The sequence below is a fragment of the Lonchura striata genome, chromosome 9 (assembly GCF_050655825.1).
Source record: "Lonchura striata isolate lonStrDom1 chromosome 9, ASM5065582v1, whole genome shotgun sequence".
Lineage (NCBI taxonomy): Eukaryota > Metazoa > Chordata > Aves > Passeriformes > Estrildidae > Lonchura > Lonchura striata.
The window spans coordinates 16,314,256-16,329,977 of record NC_140711.1 but is presented as its reverse complement, the minus strand read 5'-3'; the positions used below and the strand labels follow the sequence as shown (position 1 = coordinate 16,329,977).

At 50.4% G+C, this 15,722-nt stretch overlaps 1 protein-coding gene across 3 annotated transcripts in view; it reads left to right on the top strand.

Moving 5' to 3' along the window:
- PID1 (phosphotyrosine interaction domain containing 1) overlaps positions 1-15,722 on the top strand; it is a 92,526-nt gene that overhangs the window by 3,595 nt on the left and 73,209 nt on the right. The window contains exon 1 of one of the 3 annotated variants that reach the window (XM_021536979.4): positions 6,782-6,881. The exons of 1 other annotated variant lie outside the window; for it this stretch is intronic. In XM_021536979.4, the coding sequence (XP_021392654.1) occupies positions 6,852-6,881 (30 nt within the window). In that variant the 5' untranslated portion in view covers positions 6,782-6,851. Of the gene's footprint in view, positions 1-6,781; positions 6,882-7,307; positions 10,585-15,722 lie in introns of those variants that run through there. One more of the 3 variants, XM_085587705.1, reaches the window with a different exon arrangement.

Sequence of the window (15,722 nt, the reverse complement as noted above, 5' to 3'; positions counted from 1 at the left end):
TTCTCTCTCTTATGTTGTTAAAAATCAGAAGTAATTTGAATTCAATTCACTGAATCACATCTGTGCAACTCAGAAAAGTGTCATGATCAGGAGCAACGTGGATGCCATGGGTTTAACTTACTGTAAAACTGGTGTAAGGGTGATCAGGATCTCTGTACAGATTTGTGGAGGTACATATTTCTTTTTGTCACAGACAAATAAGTGCTTAATAATCATTGGGGGTAATTAACAAACACAATATAGTCAAAGGTGCACAAGGTGGACAGGGATCTTAACAGGTCTTGTTTCAAGTTTTTCTGGACTAAGAGAGAAAAAATATGCAAGCATCTGGCATGTGTCAACCCAAAGATTTTCTGGCGTTCATTTTCTGCTGCTTACAAGATTAATTGGTGCATTAAGAGCTGGAGTTGAACTTCTTTCGATTGTTAATGCAAGATTTGCTGTTGGAGGCTGCCTGGGAAAGATCACTGTTCCTGCAAGGAGGTGTCTGGCCAGCAGCTGTGCCAGCGGTGACGCGGGGAGAGCATTCCCATGGGAGCTGTCCCGTGTTCCTGTCCTCTCCTCTGCCCTGCATGTCATCACTGCCCCCACGCCCCTGGCTGCTTGTTTTCTGCAGGAAGCAGGAAATTCTCGGGATTTTCTCTTTGCGCTGCCTCTCTGCTGGGAGTCCCCCTTCCTCTCTGGGGCGCGGCCCTGGGACTCTCCCCTCACCCGGCCCCACAGCCGGACACGGCTCTGCCCGGCCATGCCCGGCCCGGGGGATGCAGAGCCGGCCCGGGGGATGCAGAGGCGGCCCGGGGGATGCAGTGACAGCCCGGGGGATGCAGAGCCGGCCCGGGGGATGCAGAGCCGGCCCGGGGGATGCAGAGCCGGCCCGGGGGATGCAGAGCCGGCCCGGGGGATGCAGAGCCGGCCCGGGGGATGCAGAGCCGGCCCGGGGGATGCAGAGCCGGCCCGGGGGATGCAGTGACTGCCCGGGGGATGCAGAGCCGGCCCGGGGGATGCAGAGCCGGCCCGGGGGATGCAGAGCCGGCCCGGGGGATGCAGTGACAGCCCGGGGGATGCAGTGACAGCCCGGGGGATGCAGAGCCGGCCCGGGGGATGCAGAGCCGGCCCGGGGGATGCAGTGACAGCCCGGGGGATGCAGTGCCGGCCCGGGGGATGCAGAGCCGGCCCGGGGGATGCAGAGCCGGCCCGGGGGATGCAGTGACAGCCCGGGGGATGCAGAGCCGGCCCGGGGGATGCAGAGCCGGCCCGGGGGATGCAGAGCCGGCCCGGGGGATGCAGAGCCGGCCCGGGGGATGCAGAGCCGGCCCGGGGGATGCAGAGCCGGCCCGGGGGATACAGAGCCGGCCCGGGGGATGCAGTGACTGCCCGGGGGATGCAGAGCCGGCCCGGGGGATGCAGAGCCGGCCCGGGGGATGCAGAGCCGGCCCGGGGGATGCAGTGACAGCCCGGGGGATGCAGTGCCGGCCCGGGGGATGCAGAGCCGGCCCGGGGGATGCAGAGCCGGCCCGGGGGATACAGAGCCGGCCCGGGGGATGCAGTGACAGCCCGGGGGATGCAGAGCCGGCCCGGGGGATACAGAGCCGGCCCGGGGGATGCAGTGACTGCCCGGGGGATGCAGAGCCGGCCCGGGGGATGCAGAGCCGGCCCGGGGGATGCAGAGCCGGCCCGGGGGATGCAGTGACAGCCCGGGGGATGCAGTGACAGCCCGGGGGATGCAGAGCCGGCCCGGGGGATGCAGAGCCGGCCCGGGGGATGCAGTGACAGCCCGGGGGATGCAGTGACAGCCCGGGGGATGCAGAGCCGGCCCGGGGGATGCAGTGACAGCCCGGGGGATGCAGTGACAGCCCGGGGGATGCAGAGCCGGCCCGGGGGATGCAGTGACAGCCCGGGGGATGCAGAGCCGGCCCGGGGAATACAGTGACAGCCCGGGGGATGCAGTGCCGGCCCGGGGGATGCAGAGCCGGCCCGGGGGATGCAGAGCCGGCCCGGGGGATGCAGAGGCGGCCCGGGGGATGCAGTGACAGCCCGGGGAATGCAGAGCCGGCCCGGGGGATGCAGTGCCGGCCCGGGGGATGCAGAGCCGGCCCGGGGGATGCAGTGCCGGCCCGGGGGATGCAGAGCCGGCCCGGGGGATGCAGTGCCGGCCCGGGGGATGCAGTGACAGCCCGGGGAATGCAGAGCCGGCCCGGGGCATGCAGTGCCGGCCCGGGGGATGCAGAGCCGGCCCGGGGGATGCAGAGCCGGCCCGGGGGATGCAGTGACAGCCCGGGGGATGCAGTGACAGCCCGGGGGATGCAGAGCCGACCCGGGGGATGTAGTGACAGCCCGGGGGATGCAGAGCCCGGTCCGGGGGATGCAGAGCCGGCCCGGGGGATGCAGAGCCGGCCCGGGGGATGCAGTGCCGGCCCGGGGGATGCAGAGCCGGCCCGGGGGATGCAGTGACAGCCCGGGGGATGCAGTGCCGGCCCGGGGGATGCAGAGCCGGCCCGGGGGCTGCCGATCGCCTCCGCCCCGCCGCTCTCTCCAGGCGCTCTTCTCGCCGCCCGCTCGGCCCAGGTTCCGTGGCCTGAATTCCCCCGGCCGGCGGCCGCTGGCGCGGGGCCGCGGGCGCGGAGCCCGGCGGCCGCAGCCCCGCAGCGCGGCCCCTGCCAGCGCCCGCAGCCTCGGCCTTTGGTCCCCGAGCTGCCGAGGGAAAACAGGCTCGGGGGTGCTGGCCCGAGGGACTTGGCGTCTCCAAAAGATAACTCTGTGTTTGCTGGGAGGCTGACAGCCCTGCTTCCCTCGCTCACCCGGGCTCCTGCGGGGACCATGGAGGGGCTGCCTGGCAGAGGCAGAATAAAACTTGCTCCCCCTTTCAGTATCGTTTGTTTTGCCTTCACAGAAGTGTTGCGCCCTTTTAAATGTATGCAAGACCTTTGCTGCAACCTTCCCTCTGCACTTGTTTACCTGCCATGGCTTTGGTGCTTTATTTTCTCTGCTGCTGTGAACAGGACCAGTACAGTGCCAACATGAAGGCAAAGTAAGACCAAATATCTATCTACCTTTCTAAAGATAAGACCTCTACAGGAGAGAAGAAAAAAGGGATATCACATAAACATGGCCAAATACATCACTACCTATGCAGTTCACGCTTTTATTTAGTCCATCCACCTCCAAAACGGAACTTTTGGAAGAGGAAGAGAAGTAGCTGTCCTGGTACTTGGGGAAGGTGGTGGGGTAGTTAAAGCTGAAGAGGGAATGAGAAACACAAGCTCTTCTGGCAGCAGCACAGGTAATTAAAGACACCTGGTCGCTATGGGAACGCCAGCAAGAGCTTCCCCAACAAATTGGAAATCAGGACCTCATTATCCCTGACAAGCACAACCTGGATGGGTGGGAGAATATGGTATAGCCAAACCTGAATTATCTCCCTTGACTGTGATACTTACTGCTGCCTCAGTTTCACATACCATTAACACCACACTGCTTCAGGTTACAGTGTCTCCTGATGCCATTTTAAAATACCTGTGAAGGGGATATGAGGCAGTGTATTTTGGGTTGCTTAGGCACTAAAATTTTTTTCATAGAAATATTGGAAAGTTCAGATTGTGTGTTTGGTGCCATCTATGCAGGGTAGCTGCATTTGCTTCAAGTGATTTGACAAAGTGTTTAAGAGTAACAAGTGTATTTAGATTTTGGAAGTATGCTATTAATTACAGCACTTTACAGAACATTAAATTTGTTAATTAAGCAAACTTATTCTACAAAAGCAAATACAAGGTAAACTGAATTAATAATAAAAAAGGAGATGTGTTTAATGAGTTCTGTATGCTTTGTAAACTTGCATAATCAAAAAGAGGATCTTGGAAACAGGACTTGCGAAGTCTGCAAAATATTTGGGGAAGCAGCATTTAAATAACTGAATGACTCTTCTAGTCATGTTTCAGTGAGGAATAATAGTGCTCCTGAAGCTAAATTGAGCTTTTGAAGTCAAATAATTCAATGGTATCAGCAATTGGATGAGTTTAGTTAATTAAAAAGGCAATACTATAATTAAAACAAAAATAATTTATTTTTCTTTATTGCTATAAAGACCTTAAATAAAATAATCCTTATTAGAGGATGAGATGGTGCAAAAGGAAGACAAACCCGATAACTAGAAGCCTGGAGTCACAGGAAATGCTTCAGATTTACTATCTGAATAAAAGTGAAATTGGTCCTAATGCATCCAATGCTCCCTTTTGAAATGAATATTTCCCCTGGCTCCACTGTTTCTGTCCTGTGAGCACTGAAATGAAGGAGACTGAGAAAAGTGGGACCAACCTGTGTAATGTATTGCAGTCTTTGGAAAGAATTGTCTTAACTCATTCTGAGAAGAGAAACGCCATGATTTGGCACAGTAAAAGGAAAAATAATAGAAAAAACCCTGTATCTTCTTACAGGCATATTCTGGAACGCAGTACCTCCTGGAAATAGGAATTTACACTATTTATTTAAGTAAAAGATCTCTGACTGGCTTGGAGCAGGACCTTACCTAATGCAGAATAGATTAAATACCAAATAAAAAATGATGATTGGATTAAAATATTAGAAAGTCTAGGTAGAAATGACCTAATATTAGTGAGATTGTGACATGAAGTCACCCAAGTTTAATGAATCATTCCATGAGCTGGGCTCTGGTAGGTGCCTGACCACCCCAGCAGCACCTGGCCCAGCTGAAAATTGAGTTTCCTGCAGAGATGTTGTGGGCCATGACCAAAAAGGCAAGCCAGCTGAATTTCCTGAGACAGCCTGTGGTGCAGAGCGCACCTGCAGACTAAACCAACATGAGCAGAAGGGCTCAGTAGCTCTCTCATCCCCACAGTGCCACTTTGCTGCCTTGGTGAGGGGTTAGGTTTGGGGAGGATGCTGGTGGGGCTCAGGGGTTCACAGATTGCTTTCTAATCAACCAGCTGGATTTCAAAAATTTGCAGCTGAGCTGCTTCACCTCACGTGTGAGCATAATCCTACTTTCTTTTCATACAACTGAAGCCTACAGCATTCATTTTCTCTTGTTTTCATATCCTTTTTTAAAATTAAATAATTCATTTGTTCTCATAACGTGCCACCCATTTCATAGCAAATGCAGATTTTCCTCCCCAATTGTTTTAGTTTGTATAAAAGTCAAGTAAACTAAGAGAGAAGCAGCCTCCAGCCCCAGGGTTGGTCTCCTGCTAATTGCAAACCCTGAACTTCCTTTGTGTGCCCTGCTGCTGACAGCCTGGGTTGTGCTAGCTCCTTGCTGGTTCAGGAAATGGTGGTGGGTGGATTTATCCATATGGGAAGGGTTGATGAAACTGCTCCAGAGTTCACTTGGGGAAGAGTGAGGCTTTTACAAAAGGCCCTTGTACAGGAATGTAGGCACCAGTTGAAAGAAACAATGGTGTGACAGGGACATGGTGTTTGGAAAGAGTTCTAGTGGGCATCTCGGCCAAGAGCTGGTGCAGAATTAGTGCTTCCCCTCCTGGAGGGGAAGGAAGGGGGTGATACATCAGTAAATGGAGCTGCAACACTTGAGTTGCTTTAATTAGGCCATCACTGCCCAGGGACATACTGGTGCAATCTTTTCAGAAACAATCTAAAACTTCATATTCATTGAGTCTTGCTCTGATCACACCCAGCCTCACCCAGATCCTGCAATGTATCTCAAGGTGTTGGTCCTCAACATGGATCCTGTGGCAGAGCTACCCTGCCAAAGGTCATGGTTTCTGCACAGGCGAGCCTTATGCCTGTTTTTTTGAGAAGATTCCCTTCAGTATTGCTTTTCCTTGCTATTTAAAACACTGACAAAAAAAAAGGATACCCTGTGTCCCCGGGGTCACACACCCACAATGTGTTGGAGCCTGGTTTGCAGCCTGAGGGATGTGGTGGTCAATGCTCGGGACAAGTATGGCACAGGCTCCTCTGGGTTTTTAACAAATCCTCCTGCATCCAAGTATGAGGCATTAGGCAGCCTCAGGTGACCAGGGAGGGCCAGGGGCAGCTTTTATGTCTGGAAAAAATGTTCCTTGGTGCAGCTTTGGAACCTGCAGAGACTTTGCTTTTCTGTGGCATTTCTGGCCTCCACAGGGAAGAACGGTGCCTGCAGACCTCTGTCCTTGTGGGTGCCGGGGCACAGCTGGGATGCCCAACCCCGTGAAACAGCTGAATGTGGCCTTGATGCTGGTTTGTTGCTGGGTCTTGGGGGGATCACCCCGGCCCTGAGCTGATGGCTCCCTGTGCTCCATGACCCTGCACTGCCAGTGGCCTTACAGAGCCCTGACACGTCCTACGTGCTTGGCAGCAGCTTGAGCCACCTGCAGAACCGAAGGAAAAAGTTTCAGCTGCGGTGAGGCAAGCGTCCCTTGGGGAAGGCTCCTCTGGGGAGGGCCCACATCCTCCCAGCGAGCGCCAGTGGGGAGACCGGCACCGCTGCCCGAGAAGCCGTGCGGGGCCGGGACGCGCCGGGCTGTGGCAGCAGCTGGGGCGAGGCGCTGTCCCGGTCACCACAGGCGTGCCGGTGGGATGTCTGCCGTGCCCGGGAGAATGGATGCTGTGCCCAGGTGGGATCGACGCTGTGCCCGGGGATGCCGTGTCCGGGAGATGCCGCGCCCGGGGAATGGATGCCGTGCCCAGGGGATGGATGCCGTGCCCAGGGGATGGATGCCGTGCCCAGGTGGGATGGATGCCGAGCCCGGGGGCGTCGTGCCGAGGCCCGGCGCTGCCGGGCGGGTCCGCGCGTGGCCCCCACGCGTGGGCGGGGCGGGGCGGGGCGGGGCGGGGCGCGCGCCCGCAGAGAGCCGCGCGCGGCCCCGCTCGGCAGCGCCTCCCGCCGCCGCGGCACCATGTGGCAGCCGGCCACGGAGCGGCTGCAGGTAGGGGGGCGGCCGGGCTCCGAGCCTCGGGGGCGGCCGGGCTCCGAGCCTCGGGGGCGGCCGGGCTCCGAGCCTCGGGGGCGGCGGGGCCGCGCGGCTCCGGGGTGGCAGCGGGACCGGCGGAGCATCACTCCCGTACCGGGAGTTCGTGGCAACTTCTCCCCCCGCCGGCGCGGAGGGCGGCTGTGCGGGGACACGGGGCGCGCAGTGCGGGGGCCGCTGCCCCGGCGGCACCCGGGTGTCGCTGCCCGGCGGCTCCGGCGCTCCCGGCGCTCCCGGCTCGGCGGCGGACGCGCCGCTCAGGGGCTTCTCCGCCGCGTCCGCGGGTGAGGGGCACCCCCGGCCGGCCCTGCCTGACCCGCGGCAGCGGGAGGGTCCCTCGGAGCGCCGCGGGAGTCCTGTGCCCCCCCACGCCCGGAGGTGGGGATGTGTCGGGGTCACCGGGGTACCCCCTTGCCGCACCCTCCGGCGGCGGTCGGGTGTACGCTGCCGGCTCTGCCGTTGTTCGTGTGGCTCGTGTGCGTGTTGCACAGTCTGGGGAAATCCGAGGCAGTCAGAGAGCGAGATGAAATCAAACTCACTTTGTAGTTGCACTGCGTCGGTTTCGTGTAGTTTTCCAGGGCAAGTGTCAAGTGAGGGAGAATTGGATATCTTAGATACGAATCAATGAGCACAGCAGATGACAAGAAAAGGTTATTATTACTTTTGCAAGTCAAAATGAGAATTTGCTTTGATATTATCAAGCAAAAAATTCAGCAGTTTCAGATGATAGTAGAGCCAAGCTGAGAGATTCGTGAGCTTTAATCTTCACCAGCCAGTAATGGGAATAATTCCTGGTCTGAAAAAGCCGTACTTTTCTGTACAATGAAAAGCTTGACTTTTAGTGGATAGGACTGAGGTACCACATACATAGGTGATGGATTCCAGGATAAAACTATGTGAGTGTATTATTAGTTCTTTCCTGTGTTAGTCAGAAACCTCTCTGCTAGATACAAGTGGCAGGAAGCCCTGACTGAAGGAGTTAATGGTCTTGGGTGCGGTGGTGGCAGGGGTGCTCCCTGTGGAAATGCTGATGCAGGGGACAGACCTCAGGTGAGGTTGCACCCAGTGGCTGGTGACAAAGGAGGAGGTGAGGGAAGAGAAGGAGAAAGGGAAAGCCTAGATTAGTAGTATTGTGCTGATCTGTATTGCACAGAATGGCTTTGTGTCCCCTTTGTGGAATTAGGGAGGTGTTAAAATAACAAGGTGCTATTATGACAAATATCTGATACTGCCTACAAGAGTATGCAAAGCTAAAGAGAACCAAATGCTCGTGTTTCACAGAATAAGCTTGTGAGTGTAACCTTGTTTAGCCTTGTTTAGCTGTATCCTGTGCACTGTTAGGGGTCTGGCCTTAGGGAGCAGGTGGGAATGGCTATGTCCTGTTGGGAACCAGGGCTGTAAGGAGAGGGGATTATTGATGTCTGGGCTTCTCACTTACCTATTGCAGCAGAGCCCAAGCCTGTAGCAAGGGGAGCCTGTGCTCCTCCCTGCTCTTGAAAGGGAGCCACAAGCACCAAAGTTCTCAGCAGTGGCCACTATGTGCAAATCTACTTTGTTGCCCCTAGCTGGAGTCTCCAGGCATCCTGAGCTGATCAAAATGCTGAGTGCCACTAAATGCACTTTTTGTCAACAGGAGTTTCTGTTGACATGAATAACTGTAGGTGCTCTAAAAAAATAAAGAAATTAGGGGAACTCAAAACTGCAGAATTAAAGGATGCTTTAGACTTGTGCCAGCTTCTGAAATGGGGAGAAAGCCTTGGAAAAGTCACAGAAAGCCCATAATAATTCTGTGTTTACACAAGGGGCTAAATAACAATGTAGTGAATTGTGGAAAAAATGAATGCAGCGAGGGGAAGGATGCTGGGGTAACTAGGATGAGATCCTGTACCTGAAAACTTAATTGTAATCCATATATATATGAGCTAGAGTTATGTGGGCAATAAACTATCTAATAACCCCAACCCCTCTGAAATTTTTTTTCTCCAAAAGACCTTTGGAGCCTGATTCTTTCAAGTAGTCTGATCTCTCCTTTACATGTTGTGAATCGTCAGCCTGGCCACAACTGCTGGCAGTGCTGCTTGGCCCCCCAAGGAGAGCTTGTGCACGCCATAAATGCATCTTTTTTCCCTCCTTCCTCCCCCTCAACATCTTAATTTAGTTTCAGGTGTCCCATGTTGCGTGTCCCAGGCTCCCTCCCTCCTGACACGTAACTGCTGTGAAACAAATGTTGGTGCTATGGGGGTGTTGAAGGGGGGCCCTGTGCATGTCCTTGGTATCACAAGCTCTCTCTGGCTGACAAGCAATTGTTGGGAGGATCTGGGTGTGGGATTTTGGTTGTAGCAGAGTGGTATGTGGTCGCTGGGTAGAGTAGATGATGTCTTGTGGTTTCTATTATGTATTCTGGGATTGCAGTTATGGCAAGTCACTGCTGTAGGATATCTAGGGGATGTATAATGATAGATACCGCCCTGTCTTTTACATCAGGCTGATGTATGGGGGCAGGAAGTGTGCAGCTGGCCCAGCTTTCTTGATGTTCTAATGTGTGCATGGTATGTGACTTAGTTTTGATCCAGATGTATGTTGTGTCAATACCCAGCTGTGGGGAAGTGCAGGTCTGTTGTTAGTCTATGGTGTAGCTCTGTGCTAAGTAAAACGGCAAAGAAAATATTTTCATCTCTCTGAATATTTCTTTTGGCCTGGTTCAGTAAGGGAAAGTATGAACTGCGTTTGGAAGTAGATGCCTGTTGGTACAGGTCAGTCCTGCTCTTGGAGCTAAGGCAAGCTGTGTTTAACTGAAATGCCAGTGGCCAGCACAGTGTGAAGGCTCCCGTCGTGTTCTGACAAACTGTGCCACTGTCCTCAGTTGCTCAGGGGCCTCCTTTCCCAGACCCACTCAAAGGATGACAAGACTTCACATTCCTGGTCTACTGCCATTCACGCAAAATCTCCTTCTGTTCCAAATGTGCTCAGTCCTGTCAAGTTTCATAGTTTGTGCTGAAGTTTTTGGCATTGACTGGATGGGTACAATTCCAGTAGTGAGGTCAGCAGCAAAGCTCACGCATACGTAATAGGAATGAAGAGTCATCAGCAGCTGGTTACAGAACTCAATGAGCTGGGGCATGAACTGGACTTGTCCCCACTGCTGTTGTGGCCATTTGCTGCTGAAAGCTTCATCTGCTGCTGAAATGTGCCCCCTTCCCAGAGCCTTGGTTTCTGGCTTTGCTGGAATAAGCTGTGATTGAGTATTTTTTGATTTACTTTTTTTTTTTTTTTTTTTTTTAATTTTGTTTTTGTCAGCCTGTTCTCTGCTTCCCTCTGATGGAAGCTTTTCCTGTTATGCTGTTGTTTAATGAAGAAGCCTCTGTTTCTGGAAGATATGTAGAATTGAATTAAATGGATTAGAAGAATAACCTAGGAAATTGTAGATACTGAGGTTTCTTCTTGAAAATATAATACAGCAAAGCCTGCTTTTTCTTACACTTTTTCTTTTCTTTCACTTTTTATGATTCTTTCACCTATAGCAACATTGAAGTTACGTCTGTTTTCTCCAAAGTTAGTGGGACAGGTAGTTAGATGTGAAATCATACATCTGGGATGTTGCAGGAATGTACTACAGGGATCAGCAAGTCTCTGATGTGGTAAGAAGATCATGATTTTGCAGGTAATACAGGATTAGCATTGCTCACACTTAATTTAAGAAAGATGGTCTGGGATTGTATCTGTTTGGGAGACTTTTTCGCTTCTAATTTTTGTAGTGGCATTCCTGATTTGTGTTCGGTAAAGTGCAGGTGAGCATATGGAACATGTGTGTACCTCCCAGCCTTCTCTGGAGCAGCAGCCAAGGTTGCTTCAGGTATTTAAAGGTCGTTCCCCCTGCTGGGAATGCAGAGACTCCAGTGTGGAGCTCAGTGTAGCTGCCTGATCTGATTTGCCTTGCCGTGTTTGCAGCAGATCATATCAATGGTTATAAGCAGTGGGCACTGATTTGTGGCTTGATGTTTGTGGCAGTGGCACTTGTTGAAATGATGCCAAAAATATTGTGAAATCTTTCTTTAAAACTATTTCCACATCTGCCTTCTGTGCCTGGTTCAGCAGCCCTTAGCAGCACCAGGATTTTGGAGCTGGGGGTCTCAGTGATGCTCCTGTGAGAATTCTGAAGTGGTGTTTGAAAACAAGCAAGGTATTCTCACAGCCTGAGAGGTGGCTGCTGTTTGCTTTGTAACCTAATTTTTCCTGGAAGCTTGATGCCAGAAATTGTTTCTAGATAATAAATCCCAGTGGGTGCATAGTTGCCGAGGTTGTGCTGTTTATAAGCCCTGCTTATAAGTTTCCCTGCTTCCCTTGACACATGTGGGTAACAGGGATCACCGTGTTCAAACAGCTTTTCCCCGGAGCAGCAGTGCTGGTGCTGCCCAGCCATGCTCATGAGCCTTCTTTTCAGAGAAGGTCTCACTCTGCTTCTGTGGGTGGTACAGGGGGTGGGCTCAGATGAGTGGGGAGAGGAAGAGGGGAGCAGACAGGGGTGCTGTGTCATGGAGCTTTGGGCTGGACACTGCTTGGCTTCATACAGGCATGCAGATAGCCAAGTGTTCACAGCAGGATTTCAGTGATTCTGTGTCTGCTTATCTGGAAGTTCAGTAGCCTGATGGAAACCCACAGTTTGGGGCCATTTTTGGGCAAGGATTTAATAATGGATGGCTGTAGTATATTGTTGGAATGTATTTCTTTCATAAAGTTCCACATCTCTCCTAATGTGCTGTGAAATTCTGTGCAGGAGAGCTGCAGGTAGGCAAGATGAGATGAAGTGAAGCAGGTGATGAAGGGCAGGAAGCCTCAAGTCCCTTACTGGGGCAAGTTGGGTTTCTTAAACCCCAGGGCTTAATTCTGTCATCATGTAACATGTGCAGGTCTGCGGAAGTCCTTGAGAAATAAGATTGTGTAAGGTTGCTTTACTGAAGTCTTTGAGTGGCTGGTGTAATGTACTTCCACATCATTACGATGCAGCAGTAAAACAACAGTTTAGCTATTAATGGAAGTGAAAAAAATGAAAGCAGCAGTACTGGGGTGTTGCTGCTCACCTTTGGGCTGTGAGCACTGTTTTCCAAGGCCTCATAAACATATTGCTTTTTTCACAGGAATTTATTAATGTACCTGTAGTCTTACATCTTCAATCTACTTTTAAATTTTGTTGCTGTAGACTGTTGCTAATTTCATGTGTATTACATGCATCTAGTACCTCTAGTATATGCATCAATTGCCTTTCCTGTACAAGAAGGATTGAAAAGATCTCTGACTAAAGAGAAGTGAGCTCTGGGTAAACCTACACGTGTGATGACTTCTAGGTGATCACAGCCTTTGTGGTTTGGTGACATGTTTGCATGTGTTCAGTTTTAATGTGCTTTTAGGTGCTATTGGTGCTTTCAAAATGAGCTTCTAATCCTTCTCAATGTTCACATGCATATGTGTGTTAAAATACAGCATCCATTTGAAACAATAGTTTTCCAATTTTTAAAGCATATGGAAAGCCTTTCTAAACCAAATACAAGCTAGTTGTAAGCACACAAACAGCTGTCTAGGCAGAAACTGCTGCAAGACATGTATAGCAGGATTGATTCTACTACTGAACTCTGGTATCATTAAATATTATGTCAGAAGGAAAAAATGATAAGTATTTGAAATTTAAGCCTGAGTCATGTGGCTGCAAATGTCTGAAGTCTTACAGCCCGGTGTTTTGGCACTATATGGCTTCGGGATATCTTTCAAGGCATCAGAGTTTTTGCAGTCGTTTGCTGCTATGACTTTACAGCAGTCAGGAATCTTTAAAACAAAGCCCTGTGATTCCAGGAGGCTCATCTGGCACCACTTAGCTCAGGCAGCTCCTTTTTTCCCTACATTATTTATTCTTTGTAGAAAATGAATGTCTCTGGAAAAATGTTAATTTTGGGAAACATTCTATGACCAAAAGAAAATCAAAATCAATGAGTGTCTTGTGGAAAACCCCCTGGGAAATGATCTTCAGGGTTCATTTATAGTGTACTACTAGTTTCTGTTTATGAAACTGCCAGCCTGTTTGATGACCAAGACAAAAAATTTAAGCAGTGATTTCCTTGAAGAAAAGCAAGCTAAAGCATTCAGTCTAGTTCAGAATTTTAAGTGCCTGTTTCAGATTTTGTATGTCCCTGGTGTCATCTAGCAGGACAGGACAGTCAGCAGTGATGTCCCAGACATTTCCTTCCAGGCATGGCTGTGTTCTCTGCAGACATGCCTTGGGTTGGTTCTGAGGTTTTGGGCTAGGTGTCCTCACCCTTACAGCACTACTGTGTTTTTGATGTGGCACTGCGCAGGCAAGAGGAGAGTCTGATTACCCAGAGACAGATAAATGTGTAGCTGAAAAGTCCCTTTAAGCAATATTTAGTACTTACAATATTTTTTTTCCCCCATAGTGCTTTCATGTATAGGAATTGGACTTATTTGCACTTCATATAATAGCTGGAAAAGTTACAGGTGACAGTGTTAAGTCTTCTGAGCTGTTTTGGAATAAATGTATCAGAGCTCTTTGGCCAAAGATGTTAAATGTGGATGATTGTACAAGTGTCCTGAGAAGACCTAATAGAACATTTCATGATTTGTTTTTCCTGCTGACATCCTGAAAATATGGAGTGGCAAATATAAATCTTTGCACAGAATCTGAAGGAAAAATGAGAATTTGTGTATTGCCAGTATTTAATATTCTTCTAATGATGTTGCTTCTACAAAATCACACTTAGCCTCAGAATGACTAAGTTGGCCTCGTGGTGCTGACACCTTGGCAGTTCAGGTGACGACTTCAGGAGTGCTGATCTTTGAAAAACCTCCATGAGTTTTGGGACCATTTAAATAAATGTTCCTTTCACAGATTAATGGCTGGTTTTGCTTCCAGGCAATGTGAGCAGGAGCATTTCTAACCTGAGTTGCTGCTGGTGACTTTTGCTGATGGAGCTGTGCTGCGAGCACAGTGCTGCTGGGTTTGGGACCGCAGGGACAGTTGGAGTCCTTGCACCATCACCCTTTGTGGCCTTGGGTCTGTGTTATGCCAGACAATTTTCAAATGTCTCCTCACATGAAAATGCTTTCTCCAGATATATTTGATGGAAGCTGCCAAGAACACTGAGAGCAGATAGAAATGTAATTAAGTGTCCTGAAGCTCAGATTTGTGGCCACCTCTTTATTCCCATGCCAAGCTGCCTCTGGGTTTGAGGGATGGTTGTTCCATCCATCTCACGTGAAGCTTGCAGAATGACCCCGGAGTAAATTTACAAGTCTTCAGCTGGCTGTATTCAGCTTTGTTCAAGGCCAGGCTCTTTCAGAGAGTGTTTTACCTGGTGGACTTGTGCTCTTGTGAAATCTTACCCACTCACTGAGTGGCTGGAGAGGAGAACTGATCAGTCTGGTCCCCTTGGTGAAGTGACTGCTTTGAAGCTCTTGCAGTAGGATCTGATCCAAGCTTCACTGGGGTCAGTACCAACCTTGAACCTCAAGGGCAGGGCAGGAAACCCATCCATTGGACTGTTACAGGAGATCCAGAGGTTTTGTATGGTCTCATTTAAAATGAACAATTCTCTCTGCTATGGAGCTTCCTGAGTAATTCTGCTGGTTGGAAGGCAGGATAAGAGGAGTTTGGGGTCTGTGAGGGGCCACAGCATCATGATGGTGGCAACATCAAATACATCATCTGAACCTGCAAGTTTCTAGTTCTCCTTTCCCTCCCTGAGTCTGGGTGTTGAGGAACAGAAGGGATGGTTGGATGCAACATTCCTTCTCTGAATGGCTACAGGGAGAGGCTCTCCAGAGTGAGTCTCAGCTGCTCTGCAGCTTTCCTCTATCTGGGGACCAGCTTTCCTGCTGTCAGGATTAATCTGTGCTTTCTGAACTGATCATGGTGATACTGACCTGAAAATGGTAGTTTCTTGGGGAGAGAAATCACCTTTCCCTCCTTCCCTGTCATTCTGCTTAAGAAAAACAGGCAAACCAAATTTCTGTTATTATTAATCAAAATTCTCTCATCCAAATTAGCATGCTGAACTGGGTTTCTAGTGTTGTGTTTAAGGACTTTTGTCAATGGTTTTCTAGTATTGCCTTCTGCTGGGGAGAGGAGCACTGGGAATTGTGTTATGGTGTGCTGGTTGTTCTGGCTTTGGCTCTGAGCTGGAGAGTGAAAAGACAAGCAGCAAAATTGCTAGAAAAAGAATACACCAGACTTCAAAAACAGCGTTTTAATCCCTTTCCCTCTCATTTGAGGCTATTTATTTAACCAAACCTTCTGCCCAATTTTAGCTTTTACATGTGGCATTTATTATATTTTTTCTGGTTTTTGACCAGAAAAGTACATTTTGGAGCTTAAGCAAACAGCAGTTGGCAGCTCCCTCAGCTGCCTGGTTGTCAGGGCATAGTGTGGACCTCTGTCCCAGCTCGCTGCACAGTCTGTCAGCAGAAGACAGCAGTGAATTTTTTTAATATTTCAGAAAATTGTCAGCCTAAGCATTTTGATTTTTTTCCCTAGTCCATGGGAATTTTCTGTGCCTGCCTATAAATTTGATTCAGAAAATGTAGAAGCTTGAATCCTGTCCCAGTGCTTTTAAGAAGGAGCCCATACAGCACAGATCTGTACAGGCTTCAGTTTTCACAGCTGTGCTCTGTTGTTTGGATTAGAATTAGAAGGAAGGATATTTTGAAAATTTTATGTTGGCCTCTTGATAGTGTGGCTGAAAGGGCCTATTGAGCTTGGTACTGTGTGTTTGAGAAAGTCCTGATAGTAAAGAC